The 15,110-nt window shown below is 39.8% G+C and overlaps 1 protein-coding gene across 1 annotated transcript; it reads right to left on the bottom strand.

Moving 5' to 3' along the window:
* Positions 1-2,543: 2,543 nt before the first annotated feature.
* sspn (sarcospan (Kras oncogene-associated gene)) lies at positions 2,544-14,001 on the bottom strand. Its single transcript, XM_042496481.1, has 3 exons — positions 13,538-14,001; positions 10,907-10,993; positions 2,544-8,136 (listed from the first exon to the last, which is right to left on the bottom strand). Exons 1-3 carry the CDS (start codon positions 13,766-13,768, stop codon positions 7,777-7,779), a joined length of 678 nt encoding a protein of 225 aa, XP_042352415.1. The 5' UTR covers positions 13,769-14,001; the 3' UTR covers positions 2,544-7,776.
* Between the last annotated feature and the right edge of the window lie 1,109 nt (positions 14,002-15,110).

Here is a 15,110-nt window from a genome sequence, read left to right as displayed (position 1 = left end):
ATATAATAGTGTTAAAATAACATCATGCTGAAAAAATTCACCCCCAAATCAAAAATGTATTTTTTCCCTGTCACCTGTAGCACTGTTTATTAATTTAAATTGTTTTGGTATGAATTGCCGAGTATTGGAGATATTGGCTGAAGAGATGTCCAGGAAGGAAGCATGCATCTACTGCTAGCTCACCAAGCGCCACTGAGCTAATTAATGTTACAGGTGAGAAAGCTATTAATGTTTACATCTTGTACTGTTATGAGCCTCTCGTCAATGAGCAGATGCACGCTTCCTTGCGCGTATTATGCGGTTATATGGTTTTCAGATGTAGTTTGGTAAAAATAATTACGAGATGAAACTGCTCACAAAAAGGTCAGTGGATTATCTTGAGTACCTCGGTCATGATTTCTGGAAAGAGACATTGCTGTTGAGTTTTTCAAATGTATTTTTTTGGTGCTTTGAGCACCGCAACTGAGCACCATCTAGTTCCAATACATTGAAGCAAAGTCAGATATCTCTGCAACTGATATTGCCAACACTCTGCAACTCACACCAAAAAATAATTGATAGAGCACTACAGGTGAGAGGAAAAATGTGTATTTTTGGGGGGAACTGTCCCTTTAAAGTCCTTTCAAATAACACATTTTAAACATGACTGTGTTGTCCATGAGGGGGCACTTAAGGTGATCTGACTGTGGGTTGTGGGTGTACATTGGACAAAAGAGGCTGGGAACCAATGTTTAAGAGAATGTGAAGAAGAAAGCTCTTTAGTGAGCGCTTGTGTCTCTTCAAAAGGTTGTTTTTCCTTTGCAATGTAGTGTTTATATTCATAAAGAAATGAAATTCCCTTTATATGTGTGAAACAGTGGTTACATCCAGGCTCGTCCTCCGCACATCCATTCACATTGTTGGTAATTTAGCACTGAGTACTTGTGGAAATGTATCATTTAAAGCTGCGGCTGGTCGATTGTCTGTATGTTTGTGTACCATATTTGAGATAATAAACGAGTCACAGAAAGGCCTCCACTGGTCTTTTATCCTGTCCTGTCATTTACCCTCTACAGAGAAGCCCATCCTTCTTGGCTACAGTTCACTGTTTACGCTGGCAGGCCTGCATTTGCTCCTGCTGCCTGTGACAGCCATTAAAATTAGCTCACGCAGTGCCATAATGGTGAGCAGCTGTCACTGCGTAGACAAGAAGGGTAAAGTGCAGCATTACTGGAATGTATTGGACTTGGAGAGGGAAGGGAGGGGAGAGAATAATACCAGGACAATCGTTACTGTCTGGCAAAAGTCTCGCTGCCTTAGTGTGATACTAAATAAACATGCGCTGCTTTGGTCTGCTTTGCTTCCAGAATGGGGCGTTTTATCTGCTGAGATTTTTTTTGATCATGTAGAGAAAATATTAAACTTTTTTATCCACTTACCAGAAAAAAAACCTTTATAAACTGCGGGGGAAATAATCTTAGGATAACACATAAGATGGTCCGCTTCATTTCATCCCTTCAGTACACGCTGAACCTTTTTAATGCACGTGAGCAGTGTATTATTTACTTTATGAAAACAACCTTTGACACATTTGGATCACAGTCATTTTGGAATCTCTTTACAAACCACAGCCCAGAGTCACGTGCTAAGCCTGTGTGTATTCAGTAGTGAGAGTGAGAAAACACCCAGAGAAGGTCAATAAATACGAGGCAGTGTCCCAAACACCTCTGTGGCTGCAGGCAGTGCTTTACCTAGTGTGAGAGTCAGGCGATTTGACTTTGATGCACTGAAAATACCCAAAGGACATCTTGCTGAAAATTCATTTAGATTTAAACTGAGTCTAAACTATATATTTAACTGGATATAAACAATTCAAGCTGTTAAGTTGCATAACAAAAACACAAGATGAGTTCAGTTTGTTGTCTTCAAGTTGCTGTGAAACTTGTTGTGATTTCTGTCAATACACATAATGATCTTCTGTCTTCTGCAGTCTCCTCTAAAGACCCACAGCAGCATCAGTCGAACCAGGTTTCACTCAGTGTGTTTTTTATTTGCCTTTAAAGATCAATTGACCACACAGAAAGTTGTTAGTGATCGAGGAGGAGTGCTGGAAGGTCCCATCTCACTGTCATTTTTTTTCTTTATAAATAAACATGCCCCCGTGATGACTGGCATGTGACTTCCTGTGTCTGGCTGCGAGATTGAGCCTTTGTAGTCACATGAGGTATCTACATCATAACACTCAACAAGCACATGGAAAAACACCACAATCAGGCCTGCGCTCCATCACATGTAGGTGCTTCTACAGTGTGTGAAAGGCATCATTAAACAGAGCGGGGATACATATTCCCCACTATAATCTGAATATTTTCTGCTGTTTGTAATCCAATTGAGATCTGTCCTCACTGAAAAAATGTGATAATGTTTCTTAAGTTTAAAAATTGAGGACATTGCTGTGAGAAATCACAGCTGTATAAATAAAAACAGTTATGATCACAGTACTACAATCAGACAGAGACAACTGTGTCTCTTGGGGATGTCACAGATTACTTAAACATTTGGATTCTGCCTTAAAGGCACCTTTAGTGTGGATGTTCAGTCGGTGTCTGTTCAATCGGACTTAATATTATTTGGGGAAAATGTGGAGTTTGGCTTCCTCAATTACCCAAGAAAAGAAGACAAAACCTTTTTTAATCATTTATTTGGTAATGATTCTAGCAAGGTTGAACATAATATAAAAGTAGTCAAGGTTTAAAGTATGCTGCATCTCTGTACACTCTGTTGTGTAAATTATAAAAAAAAACTCTCTTTTAAATCAAATTTTCTACACCAAAAATATTTCATTAAAAAACTTATATTTGTAATATTACTGTTTGTAATGTGATTTCTATCTTTCAATTGTGTGGGCTATTGATTCAACGTACAATCCGCACAATCGAGATCCCACACTGGAAACGTGCGCAGTTGTATTTGACGTCATTACGTCACAGCTCGTTTTAGCTAACGTATGTCAACATCAATGTTATCATGGCGGCGGCCGAGGACACCCGAGGACCGAACGATTTTTCAAAATTGGATTTACAACGCAAAAAAATGACTTTATCACGAAAAGGGGGACGACCTTATCCTTAACTTATCTGCATCAGGAAAATAAACAGAAGACGTGTTTTTAGACGGAAGAAAAGATTGGCTGTAGTGTATTTGGCTATGCTAGCAGTTAGCTAGTGGACCGCTAACGTTATTCCGCCCGTGAGGACCAGTTTTCCAGCTCCGTGACTGATATCAACGGATGGACGTTATCTAAAAGGAGCCAGGGTCTACAGATTGGTGAGTCAGTGTACATTTATGGCTTCATGTCAGTTTTACTTGTGTGTTTTATGTCGTTAACTAAACGCAAGACAGAAACAGTTGGCCGCTGTGCCAGGATAACATGAGAGGGTTTGCTTTAGTGTCATTTGAGCAGTGATGCGGTTTTTGTCAATGTTCATAATGTGTCTGTTTACGCTGGTTGATGTCATCTTTGTGTTAGTTTGTGGTTTATACCATTAGTGACTTGGCTGTTACTTTTCATTTGGTCAGCTGTATTTTCTATCGTAAAGCATTATTTTTGTATACGAAAGTGATCATTGTTGATATTGCTGTTCCCTGCTTGAATTAGTATGATATGATTTCTCCGAGAGCGGTACATGAGTAATTCTCCTGGTGGTGAGGAGGGTGTGCTGTCATGCAAATATGAACACTTTCTAAGTTAATTGTGGACCAATGAGATTGCCTGGTGGGAACTACTTGTTGTATAATTAATGATTTGGTTTCATTCTGATACTGAACAAAGGCTACAGGTGCTCAGTAGTTACATTTCATATCGACTTACGGTAATGAAAACCTGGAAAAGTCATGGAATTTCACGCTCATATTTTCCAGGCCTGGAAAAGTCATGTAATTAGTAAAAATTGTTGAACATTTTGGAAAAGTCATGGAATTTTGTTCTAAATGATGAAATTGATACAGCTATCTCCCATTGATAGCTCTATTTATAATGTAATGTATGATGCAGCACGCTGAAATTAGGTTTGAATAGAGTTTGGATCTGATATGTTTAAAAAAAAAAAAAACACAGGGGAAGTGGGGCAGAAGAAAAATCTATATGTATTAGCCCTTGAAAAGTCATGGAAAAGTTTGGGAATTTTTTCCATGAAAATATGTGGGAACACTGTGTTTTGGATGGCCATCTTTTATAGTATGTGAACCTGAGTCATCACTGGCAGTGGTGTTATTTGGCCTGGATGTCAGATGTTTTATTAACAGCCCTTGATCTAATCTTCAATTCATGTTAATGCCCTCAAAAAATTATTATATTGTTGATCAGAAACACAAGTTTGGGGTCCATTTTGTCCTTCAAGTGGCATATTTTGTGTTGCTGGTAAGGGTGGAGCTCTTTTAAATACTTTATATACTGCTCTGAGGTTCGTATGCCAATACATCGTTATTTATTAGGTGATTAGATTTTGTACTATTAATCTGAGTCTTTAAAGTCACTAAAGCTGATGAAAAATGTAGTGCAGTAAAAAGTACAATATTTCCCTCTTGGATTTAAAAGAAGTATGAAGTAGCAGAAAATGGAAATACTCAGGTAAAGTAGGCTACCTCAAAATGATCTAAATCTTCCCGTTTAAATCTAAATCTAAATCTTTTCTACTCAATACGAATTAAAAACAACTAATGGTATCTTTAATATCACAACTCCTAGTTAATCTGGAAAGTTAAAATACAGTTTAAAGGGGAATAAGATGCTGGAGTGCATTTAGAAGCATTTTTTTCTTATTTAAAATTAAAAGCCCCCAATGTCCTCAAATCTCAGAAATGCCCCTCATCGCTGATGAGAACATGCTTGATATTGACCAGTGTGGTGTGTGTGTACCTGTGCATGCATGCATGCATAAAGTGAAAGAAAAAAGACTTTATGAGGTTTAATCTGGCTTTCATAGCACAATGCCAAGCCTGTTACTGGTCTCATGGCACTAGTCTGACCAAACCAAAACATAGCATTAGGTGACAAAAAACTTTCCAGTTTATCTTTGTGTTCCTGAAAAAGGTCTCCAGCACACCTCTGTCCAAAGAGTAAAACTTAATGCACACATGGTGTCTGCTGGGGTTGGCATCAACAATAGCAACCAACAAAAATGGGCCTAGGTCGAAATTCATTGCAGCAGCATGATTCACTTTCTGTTGGTATCAGAGGGTAATTTGAGGACAGGCACCACCAGTCAGTGTTTGCTCTCAGCAGCTCTAGTACTGGAAGGATCCTCACTGGCCACATCCTATTGCATGGCTCGTGCAGCCATACTCTGGCAAAAAATATCTGAGTCAGCCAAAACACTGTAAAGTATATCATCGTCCATCACATCCTCTTCAGCGTCCTCTGTAGCTAGTTTGCAAGCAAAGAGAACAAGAAAGTTCTTATTTAAACAGCATCAACAAGCTGAAATAGCCTGTTGTTCTCCCTGCTTACAGCTATGTCACTGTCATATCAAATGCAGTGCTGTATGCAGAAAAAACAACAGATTTTGCAGCTGCAAAATGCCTTTCCGGATGAAATAGTATGCACAAAGGAAGATATTGCTTGAATTGACTACATTTGCATTTTCCCATCAGTTTTATAACATTATATTTAGGTATAAAGCGCTTGCCGTGGCATAGTTAAAGATGCTCACAGATTCTCTTTCTGCTTGGTTTTTTATTCTTTACTAATTATGATGAAATTAACGGCAAAAGCAAATCTGTTTGAACATGAGTGAGGGTTTGGTCTGAATTGGCTTTCTCTGTGTATGACCTGCATGTGTGTGGTGAAACGAAAAAGAAGTGTGTGTTACTGAAACAAATATTTGTATTTGTAACCACAAACAGAATGACAGTCTTGAAAGAGCAAATGCACTTATTGACATCTTTTTTTCATGTAAATGCTCCTTTCTCAAGCACCCCATTCTGGGAAAAATAGACAGTATTTTTACATCATCCCCAGTCAATCAGCCTTTTTTCCGTGATTCAAAGAGAAAATTGCATTGCACAGTAATTACACTCTCCCTTTGGGCACATAGTTCATCTAACTTGTTGAGGAAACTGCCTCACGTTTACAATTCCCTGCTCAGCATGTATAGACTGTAGGCGACTGCTGTCGGCAGCTGAGATGAGAGTAAGTCTAAAATAAAGCTGAACGTCGGTGTAAAGTGAAGCATTTTAAACATAAAACCATAAAATCTGGCTGTTTCATCCCCTTTGCTCTTTTCTGCATGAAAAAAAAAACAACTGAAACATTGTAAACACCGTGAGATGATTTAGTTACCTCTGTCCAGCTGCCTGTCTGAGTCCCCCTTTCCTCACCCCGGCCCCTTCCCCCCTCCCTTTGTGGCTGCAGTAGTTTGACTCCTACAGGCTGTTTGAGTCATGCTGGCTACTGGCCTGGCATCCACCTTCGCAAGCCACAGCCCAGTTCAGTCTGGATCCAGTCTCATGAAGTATATACCCTGCCCAGCTTGTGTTACTGCTGTCAGGATCTGTTTTGGACTGTTTGGAGTATTACAGGGCTTACTTATTTTAGCTGAAAAGTACTTTGCTGTTATTTTTCATCAAGGATTTTATGCAATATTTACAGAGTTTATGTAGTAGAAAAAGAGACAAAACAAAGGTTATTCATGGCGTTAAGCTTCTCTAGTTGTGCGTCAGACAAACTAATACAGAATTATTTAAGAATTAAGACATAAAAGGATGCTTTACTAATATTTGCTACAGCATTTTGACCATATTTGAAATTCTTTAACGTGTGAAAACAAAGCTTAAGGCAGTGTTATTTAACATTTTGCAAACCATAATTTGGCATCACTCAGCTTGCCACTTAAAGCATCAGGAGAGCAAAGAGGCGTAAATAGACCTAGAACAGAATAGACAGTGCAGCCAGTATGGTTGCACTGGGATCTGATGGGTGGGGGGCACCTTACGAGAACAGGCCGTTTTCAGGCCGTTTTCAGAAGTATTTCAGATTTCCACCTCAGCGATAAAAAGAAAAGCCTACATTAAATTAAAGATAGTGCCATTTGCAACATATACCCTTTAAAAGGCAAACTTGTCTCCAAACTGGTTTTCTTTCTTCTTTAGGTTTTTTTTTTGTAAAATGGTTAGAGGCAGTCAGTAAAAAATGATATGCTTATTCTCCATAATAAATAAAAAAACAACCTATAAACTATTTAATTAAATGAATAAGGTCTTATGGTGTGTGTATGTGTGTGTGTACTTCATAACTAGTATGAACTAGGGCCAATATCTACCTTACTAATCATGATCATTAAATCTCAGTCGCTCAAACCAAAGGAAATTTTCCAAGACTGTGTACATTTTTTGAGTTAAGTAGAGGTTTTTGTCTGGCAATTACACATGAGCTGTGAGTCATGAGAGCAAATGTCAAGATAATTAGAAACAAGCAAACAAAAAATCATTATCGTGGAACACATATATAAATATATATTTGAAAATAGACTGACTGTTTTGCTTCTCCTTGTCTATTTATGTTATTTTTTGTAGTATTGGCAACTAGAAGTATAAAGTTACTCATGGTATAGAAAATCTGTGCAAAAAGCCAATATAGTACAACTACCAGTTAAGGTAAATATAAACTGACATCAAAGAAAACACACTTAGGCACACACCAAAAAAGGCAAATGTCCCCAACTGTCAGAGTGTGATCACACTGTTGGCATCACCTTCCAACCTGATCAGATTCATCCCATCAACTCCGTCATCATCACCTTAAACCTTCTGCCACTGCTGGGAAGAGGGAGAGCCAATCTGAAGGCCGGCAAAAAACACCTGGTAACGGTGTTTCCACATTATAAAGGCACCGATGGCACAGACGATTGCTTGGGCCACGTTCAGCAGGATCTGGATTAGGAAGTAGAGTGCGAGCGTCCCGGTGATCTCCTCGCAGTCGCCGACTTCCTCGTAGGTGAAGGCGCGGGCTATGGGATCATCTTTATCCAGAGTGCACATGCAGTCCTCTCCCTCCAGCTCACAGATAAAGCTACTGGTCTGTTGGTAGTGATGTCCAGCAAACGCTATGACCAGAACTGAAATTACCAGGCCGATTGTACACAGGATGAAGTACAGGAGCTGCAAAGGGCAGAGGACATGTCAGAGGGCATGCACTTTTACCATGAAAGCAGTCAGAATACCCTTTCTTGTTATTTTACTAAAAGTCTGGCTCCTGCTTTCGTCTGTTGTCTCATGATGATTAACCCAGAGTGCCAAAACTGTAGCTTAGACACAGACATGCTGGCTCAGTGCCTGTGGCAAGTTGAATTCAAAGAGATTACCCACAATACTACAAGGCAAGGCCTGACCCTCCGAGTAGGAGCCCAGCTCTTAGCACAGAGGAGACATGGCACATGCAACACTGCCCTGCAGCTACAGCCGCTTCCCACCTTTAGTGCACGTCCTGTGTGAGAATATGCAACAACAAAGAGTGTCTAAAAATACAGTTGTAAAATGTGACAGAGGCTTTGTGTTGTTGATGCAATTGCACAATCTCAATAACACTAAACCGTTATCTTAATCCGTTGCTTATATAACAGGAGCCCTCATTCGCTGCTGTATTTTGCTCTCAGTTACATGCTGCTTATGGAATTATACAAGTGATGAGCGGGGCTTGATTTGAAAGGGCATTTACGTCATTTGGGTACAGTTGTGAAAACTGGAGTATGGTTGGTTACAGGGAAATGTATGTACAGCAAGTGGATACAAGTACTACGTTTAACATGTACTAAACCAATGATCTGAAATACGAAAGCAGGTAGAAATCTAAAGGAGCCAACACTCATATTGTAGTTGTTTATAGTCCATGTGGTATCTAGGAATACTTAGTGAGCGCTTACAAACTCAACAAACTAACGTTTGAAAAATTGAGCATCTTGAAACAATAAATAATCGTTTGAAAGGGTTGTGAGCTGGCTCGGACCTTCATCTGACAACATAGTAACACTTAACTTCAGAAATATCTCTAGCTACAGCATATTTCCCCCTCACTCGACTCACTCGCTCCTTGCGCCAAGGGCAATTGAAATAAATATACAAACTGACTGTAAAGCCATAAAATTGCAAGCCAAAAAAATAATAATATATTAAGGCCATAAAATCACTGAGTTGTTTGAATTAATGACATTCATAAATCAAAACACATTTTTTAGGGCCAGATGAGGAGACACTGCAGGCTAATTGCAAATGTTCTGGCATACACGTTATTGGTTGGGAAACGGGGCGAAGAACGAAAGCTTGGTTGGTGACCAAAACCTGCTTGCTGTGAACCAATCAGCTAATGACAAAATTCAGTTACACTTTAGCCCAACATGTCATAGCTAGTTAGTTAGCTATGACCATGGTTTGTTGAAAGTAATCACACCCATTTGGTTGGGAAAGGTGTCTGAGAGCAGCACAAGGAAAGTGATGTGGCCCAAGGTTTCAAAGGGTTAATTTGGCCTTATTTCTGATATACCATTACTTATAGGTGAAAAAGTGAGGAAGAAGGATAAAAACAGCACACCTTACACTGAGGAGTTAAGCCCAAACAAAGAAGTATGCATCATGTCGGTAACTACATCTTATTAGACAATTTAAAATTTCCAAAGACTGCTTCGTAAACTTTGCATACAAAAATGTCAATTAAGAAAATCCGTGTTATTTTGGTGAGTCAGACAGTCTGATGGTATTTAAAACTACATAGTGCATACACACTTAGAATTGGCCTTTCTGCAAAGACCATTTTGCAATTAGCTGCACTTCTTAAGGCAAAATACGAGTGAAGTGTTTTGAAACCCTGTCTTCACGGTGTATGTACATATTTGAATCTGGTATGCACACGAGATCCAGACCGGAAAAAAACAAGAGGACGTTGCTCCCAAGGATCTGCTTCTCGGTAGCAAACAATGGCGGGACTGATTTTAATTGCCTTCGAATTCCAACTGCACATATTGTATGGCTAATTAAGCTGTACAATCAAGTGGGATTAATGAATGTTCACATTCCCTTATAGGAATCCCCACAAAACTTTTTTAAACAAGAATGCAGTAAATGCCTTTCGCTCTGTCTTTTACAGATGCAGTTCCTTAAAGGGATAGTTCACCCAAAAATAAAAATTCAGCCACCATCATGCCGATGGAAAGTTGGGGGCCTCCCCCACACACAGTAGTTTTAAAACAAACTAAGGGACTTGTAACTTGCTGCTGACTCCCCATAATGTGTGTGTGGGAGTTTTCCGGGTAGCATGTAAACACTGGCGTGCAGATACCGCAAGCTGTCATTGGTCTGGTGCGAGCGCACATATGTGAACGTGGCTCCCACACTAGGAGCTTAAGGCTACAATCTACAACAATACTAAAAACCTGTTTTTCAAAACAACTCGACATGTTGGGGCTTCAGGACTCGGACAGGCAATATAGAGACATTTTGTGGTATTATTATGTATTTTTTTAATGTTTGGATTCTGGTCACCATTTGCTTCAGTTGTTTGGGAGATGAGTGCAATGCCTTTTCCCCACGGACAGTGTTTTGTGTGTTGTTCCACTGGCATGAGGGTGAGTAGATGATTACTGAAATTTCATTTTTGGGTGAACTGTCCCTATAAGAACAGCCAGCTAAGAATGACAGTATCTCAGTGAGTAGAACATTGTCCTCTGCAAAGGTCTTCTCTGTCAAAAGAAAACACTAACCCATCTCATTATACCTTTTACAACAAAGACTCTACTATACGACTTTGTTCATTTTCAGAGACGTTGTACATTAATAGAGGGACCTGATTTGACTCCACATATGACATAAGAGACTGTCATTTACAAACTGATTTGTTCACTTCTGCAAACACTGTGTCAAACAGGATGTGACAACTCACCTTGACAATGAATTGCAAAGACGATCTCTCATCAGGGTGGTAGGTGATGAAGTATAGGATGATGCCCACGATGGCAACTAAACATAGCTGCAACAACACGTCAGAAAATATTTGACATAGTTTGATTAGATTTATGAATGAACCACGCATTTGTGTTATTGCATTGGTACATTAATGCTATTATGTATACCTACTGTATATGATGTACAGTATGTGTGGAAGATACAGTATAAAAACTTGTTTTAGAAAGTATTTTGCAGGTTTTCAGGGACGTCTCTTAATATTGCATGATTCAGCAGCAAGCGTCATCTGATTACATTACTATCTCCCTCTCTCCCTCTCTCTTTCTCTTTCTCTTTCTCTCTCACTCACACACTCACACACACTCCATCTCTTCGGTGCAATTGGAGTCTTGTGACTGGCGTGCAGCATCTTATTTAAATGTTTTTCTCAGGTTCTTAAGCACTCAGGATTCTCTGGAAAGTTCTTGATGACCTCAGTGTTTTTTGCTTGGCTGAATCTCGTGAGGATCTAACTCGGGATGTTGGTGTCCAGGGATGTTTTCGAGAGCAGATGGCGTCTGTGATAAGCTAGGATAGAATCCAAACAGGAACATCACGTTTTTTTCTCTGTCATCAAAATGTGACTTTAAACCTTATTTGAAAATATGATGTTAAGAAAAGTTTACCTTTTTGTTGTTTAATATAACAAATTTCACAGAAATTTCATTTTAAATTATTTTCAAGATTGCTAAAAGACATTTAACTAACAGTATCACTAAGTTACACTCAAACAGACTCTTAAGTTGCTGATAGCGTGTCACTTGTCATATATCAGCACACTTCAACTTTCTTTAGCACCTCAAATTACATTTCAGGTGCTTTTATTGTTTAGGCTTTAAGTTAATTTGCATTCAGACATACATCTCACACTCTTTAAAGGAAACTTCAACTGCACTCATTTCTGACCTTTCAACTGATGCTTCAACTGCTCTCATGACATGTCCACTGTCACTTCAGTTGCTTTCATGGCTAAGACATTAACTGACATTTTAACATCCTTTATCTGGTAACACTTCAGCTGCTTTTACTCCTCAACTGTTATTTGAACTACTTTCAGTGCCCTCAAGCAAACTGACAACTCAGCTGACCGAAATCAACTGAAATTTCATATTTTTTTCACTGCTTATATTTTTAGTGATTTCAACTGATTTAAGAGCCCTGACACACCGAGCCGATGTTCGCTCAATGTTGGGCCGTTGGTGAGGGTCTGTCGCCCATGTTTTTCCAGTGTGCCTCACACCAATGGTACTAGCTGACCCTTGACAGCTGTTTTTTGGCCCATTCAATATGTTGAATTGGCATCTGAACCAGAAAAACCTGTTGAAATCACTCTGTCTGTTCAGCTCAGTGCACAAGCAGAGAAACGGAAATGAGGAAAGAAAACAAACAGTTTAAGTCAAGAGGGAGTGAGAATAAAAACAAATATGTTGTATTAGGTGAGACTCTTTTTTGCTATTAAGCTCTTTTGCAGAAACAGTTTTTTGTTATTGTTTTGTTCGCGCTGTTTGTTCTTTCAAAAATCAAAATCAGGTTGTGTTGTCAATGTGCTAACTAGCATCTTGAGTCTGTTGTTGTATCGGTTTTCTGCTTTCCCTTTTTTTAAACAAATACTGACTCTCACCACCTGCTGGTATGGGGAGTTATTTCCCTCCACAGCGGCGCAGAACGTAGGTGTTACTTGACCATTGGCTGTAGTCTTTGCAGTGTGTTAAAGTGCAACTTTTTGGCTGAGATGTGAGGCAACGCAACACTCAGCCTCCATCACCACTAGTTGTTTGAGTCTAGTCCTGGCCTTAACACTTCAAATAATGCCTCAGCTACTGTCAACGCTAACACTTCAGTACCTGAATACACTAACAACCTATTTTAGTATTTCAACTTTAAATGCAACCTAACTAAAATGATTTACATACAAGAGTTTACATTTTAACACCAAATGTTCATTGGAAATCTTTGAGCCTTTTTGATAACTCAGTTTTGAAATTAAACATGTTATTACCCGCATAACCCTTATTAAAATACACATCTTATCTTAAACTGTCTGTTTAGTCAAAGTTAAACTTTTTAATGACGTAAATTAAATGTGCGGTGTATTAATGTGTGTGTATTTATGGTAACATTGACGAGGTGAGAACAAGTGTAGAATGCACATCACATATGCAAATAATAATTCGGCATTTAGATGCTACTTTGGCGTTCAGAGGCCAAGTTGAAATGTGACATGCTGTGATTAGCTGGCTCGTCTCATCACGCCAGATGTTGAGGATTTGTTGAACATACAACAAAAACAACAGAAGGTGCAGGCTTGTGTGACTGAGACGAATTGTAGATTCAGGTGTATGCATTCAGATGAATATGACAGATGGAGATTTATTAGAACATGACAATACCAGTGATTTCCCATGCCTACAGTGACCGTCTGGCTGAGACAGGTGGGTGAGGGCCAGCGTTGGCATGCAGTGCAACGAAAATGAATAAATCTTAGGGTCATGCAGAAGAATCAGAAATGGGAGACTCAGGGTCCATGCAAATGTAGTGGCTGATGTACGAGCGTAAGGATGGAGCTTACAATGATTCCAGCCCAGTGTGGCGTCTCCCTAGCCAGAAGTGAGGGGCTGATGGCCAACATAAGGAAGGCCACGACTGTGACGGCCACCCCCAACAGCAGCTGGAGCAGGGCGACGAGCAGAGGGAAGCGACAGACTCTGCACTTATGACCGTCCTCTTGCGCTGGGCTTACATCTCTCTTCTTCTTCTTGCCCTCCTTCTTGTCAGAGGAACCTTTCTGCCCCTGCCCCATTTCTCCTCCTTTCTTGACACTCTTTTCCCTCTCTGTACTCTCGACTTTTACTGTTGCAGTGTTTGGGGTGGATGAGCGTGCCTGCCGTCTGCCACTCTCCCCTTCCCTTCCCCTTCCTGCCAAAGCCTCCTCTCACCATAAGCCCAGCTCGGCTGCTATTTGAAAACAGAGAAGGCTCTGAACTAATATGGAAAACATTTGGACTGGATTCCTAAAGCGGCTCCAGTGCCACATATAGAGCAGGCAGCACACTGTGGAGGAAAGGAAGAGGAGGGAAGGGGGGCAGGAAGTCACAAAGGGGGATTCCAACATACGACAGCGAGGTGATTTCATTTGGAGTTACATTTAAGACAAGAAAGGGAAAGTATGGAGGGAAATCAGCAGGTATGAGTTAATGAAAAGCCAGCCGAGAGGAGGTCACACTTCATTTGAGAGCAGGAGTGATTGGATCATTCTTTGTCAGCACTGTTACACAAGAGAGCCATATGCTGCCAGCCAGAGAGAGTCACATGACTTACAGGAAGAAGTAATGTGATCATAAGGCATGTGAGGGCATTACAGGGGCTCAGATTTTAGTGTTTTTGAGCACTTAAATGTTCACAAGAGAGGAACAGGTGTCCCTGACAATCAGATTAACTTCCTGGAGTCAGTTATAAAACTTTTTAAAATTATTAGACATATTGAGATGGAAGGTTCTGGAACTTTATTACTTTCGTCAGTCGTAAATATTTCAATGATAAATTAAGTAACACCGAATTATTTGTGGATGATCTGATAATTCAGTGGATAGTAATTGTTTTAGGAGACATATCATAAAGTCAGAAAATCTCCTAAGCAATTATCACGCCAGTCTTTGTCACATTATTTTTTATATTTTATTATTAGATGAAGACACTGGGATTAAAATGAGAGAGCAGCACCCTCACCGAGATAGATAAAGAAACCTCGACGCACGTGTTTGAGCACACAGCTGGGCCGGTGCCATGGTTACTGACAACGCAGCTTTGAACGACAGGATGTGTGAATAGGTTACCCTGAACTCCCTGCTCCGGGCAACAGCACAGAGTGGCACTCACGCACGGCGTGCACACGCGCACACCTCTATCATTTGTTTACGCACTGTGTTTACTTCTCTGTGTTTTAACTGTATGGTTACATGTATTGAATAGATATATCAGGAAGTTCCCTGTTATTTTTTAATGACGTAACTGCATTGTTTTTGAAAAGTGATAGAGGATCATTCCGGACATGTGGATTCCTCCCAAACTGTGACTTTGTAAACGATAATTTGATTTCTGTCTAATTTTTTTTATCACATTATCAGTCCACACTCACCGCAAAG

This window comes from Plectropomus leopardus, chromosome 11, assembly GCF_008729295.1.
Source record: "Plectropomus leopardus isolate mb chromosome 11, YSFRI_Pleo_2.0, whole genome shotgun sequence".
Classification (NCBI taxonomy): Eukaryota; Metazoa; Chordata; class Actinopteri; order Perciformes; family Serranidae; genus Plectropomus; species Plectropomus leopardus.
The sequence above is the reverse complement of the archived record's forward strand: the minus strand, read 5'-3'. Positions and strand labels throughout refer to the sequence as shown.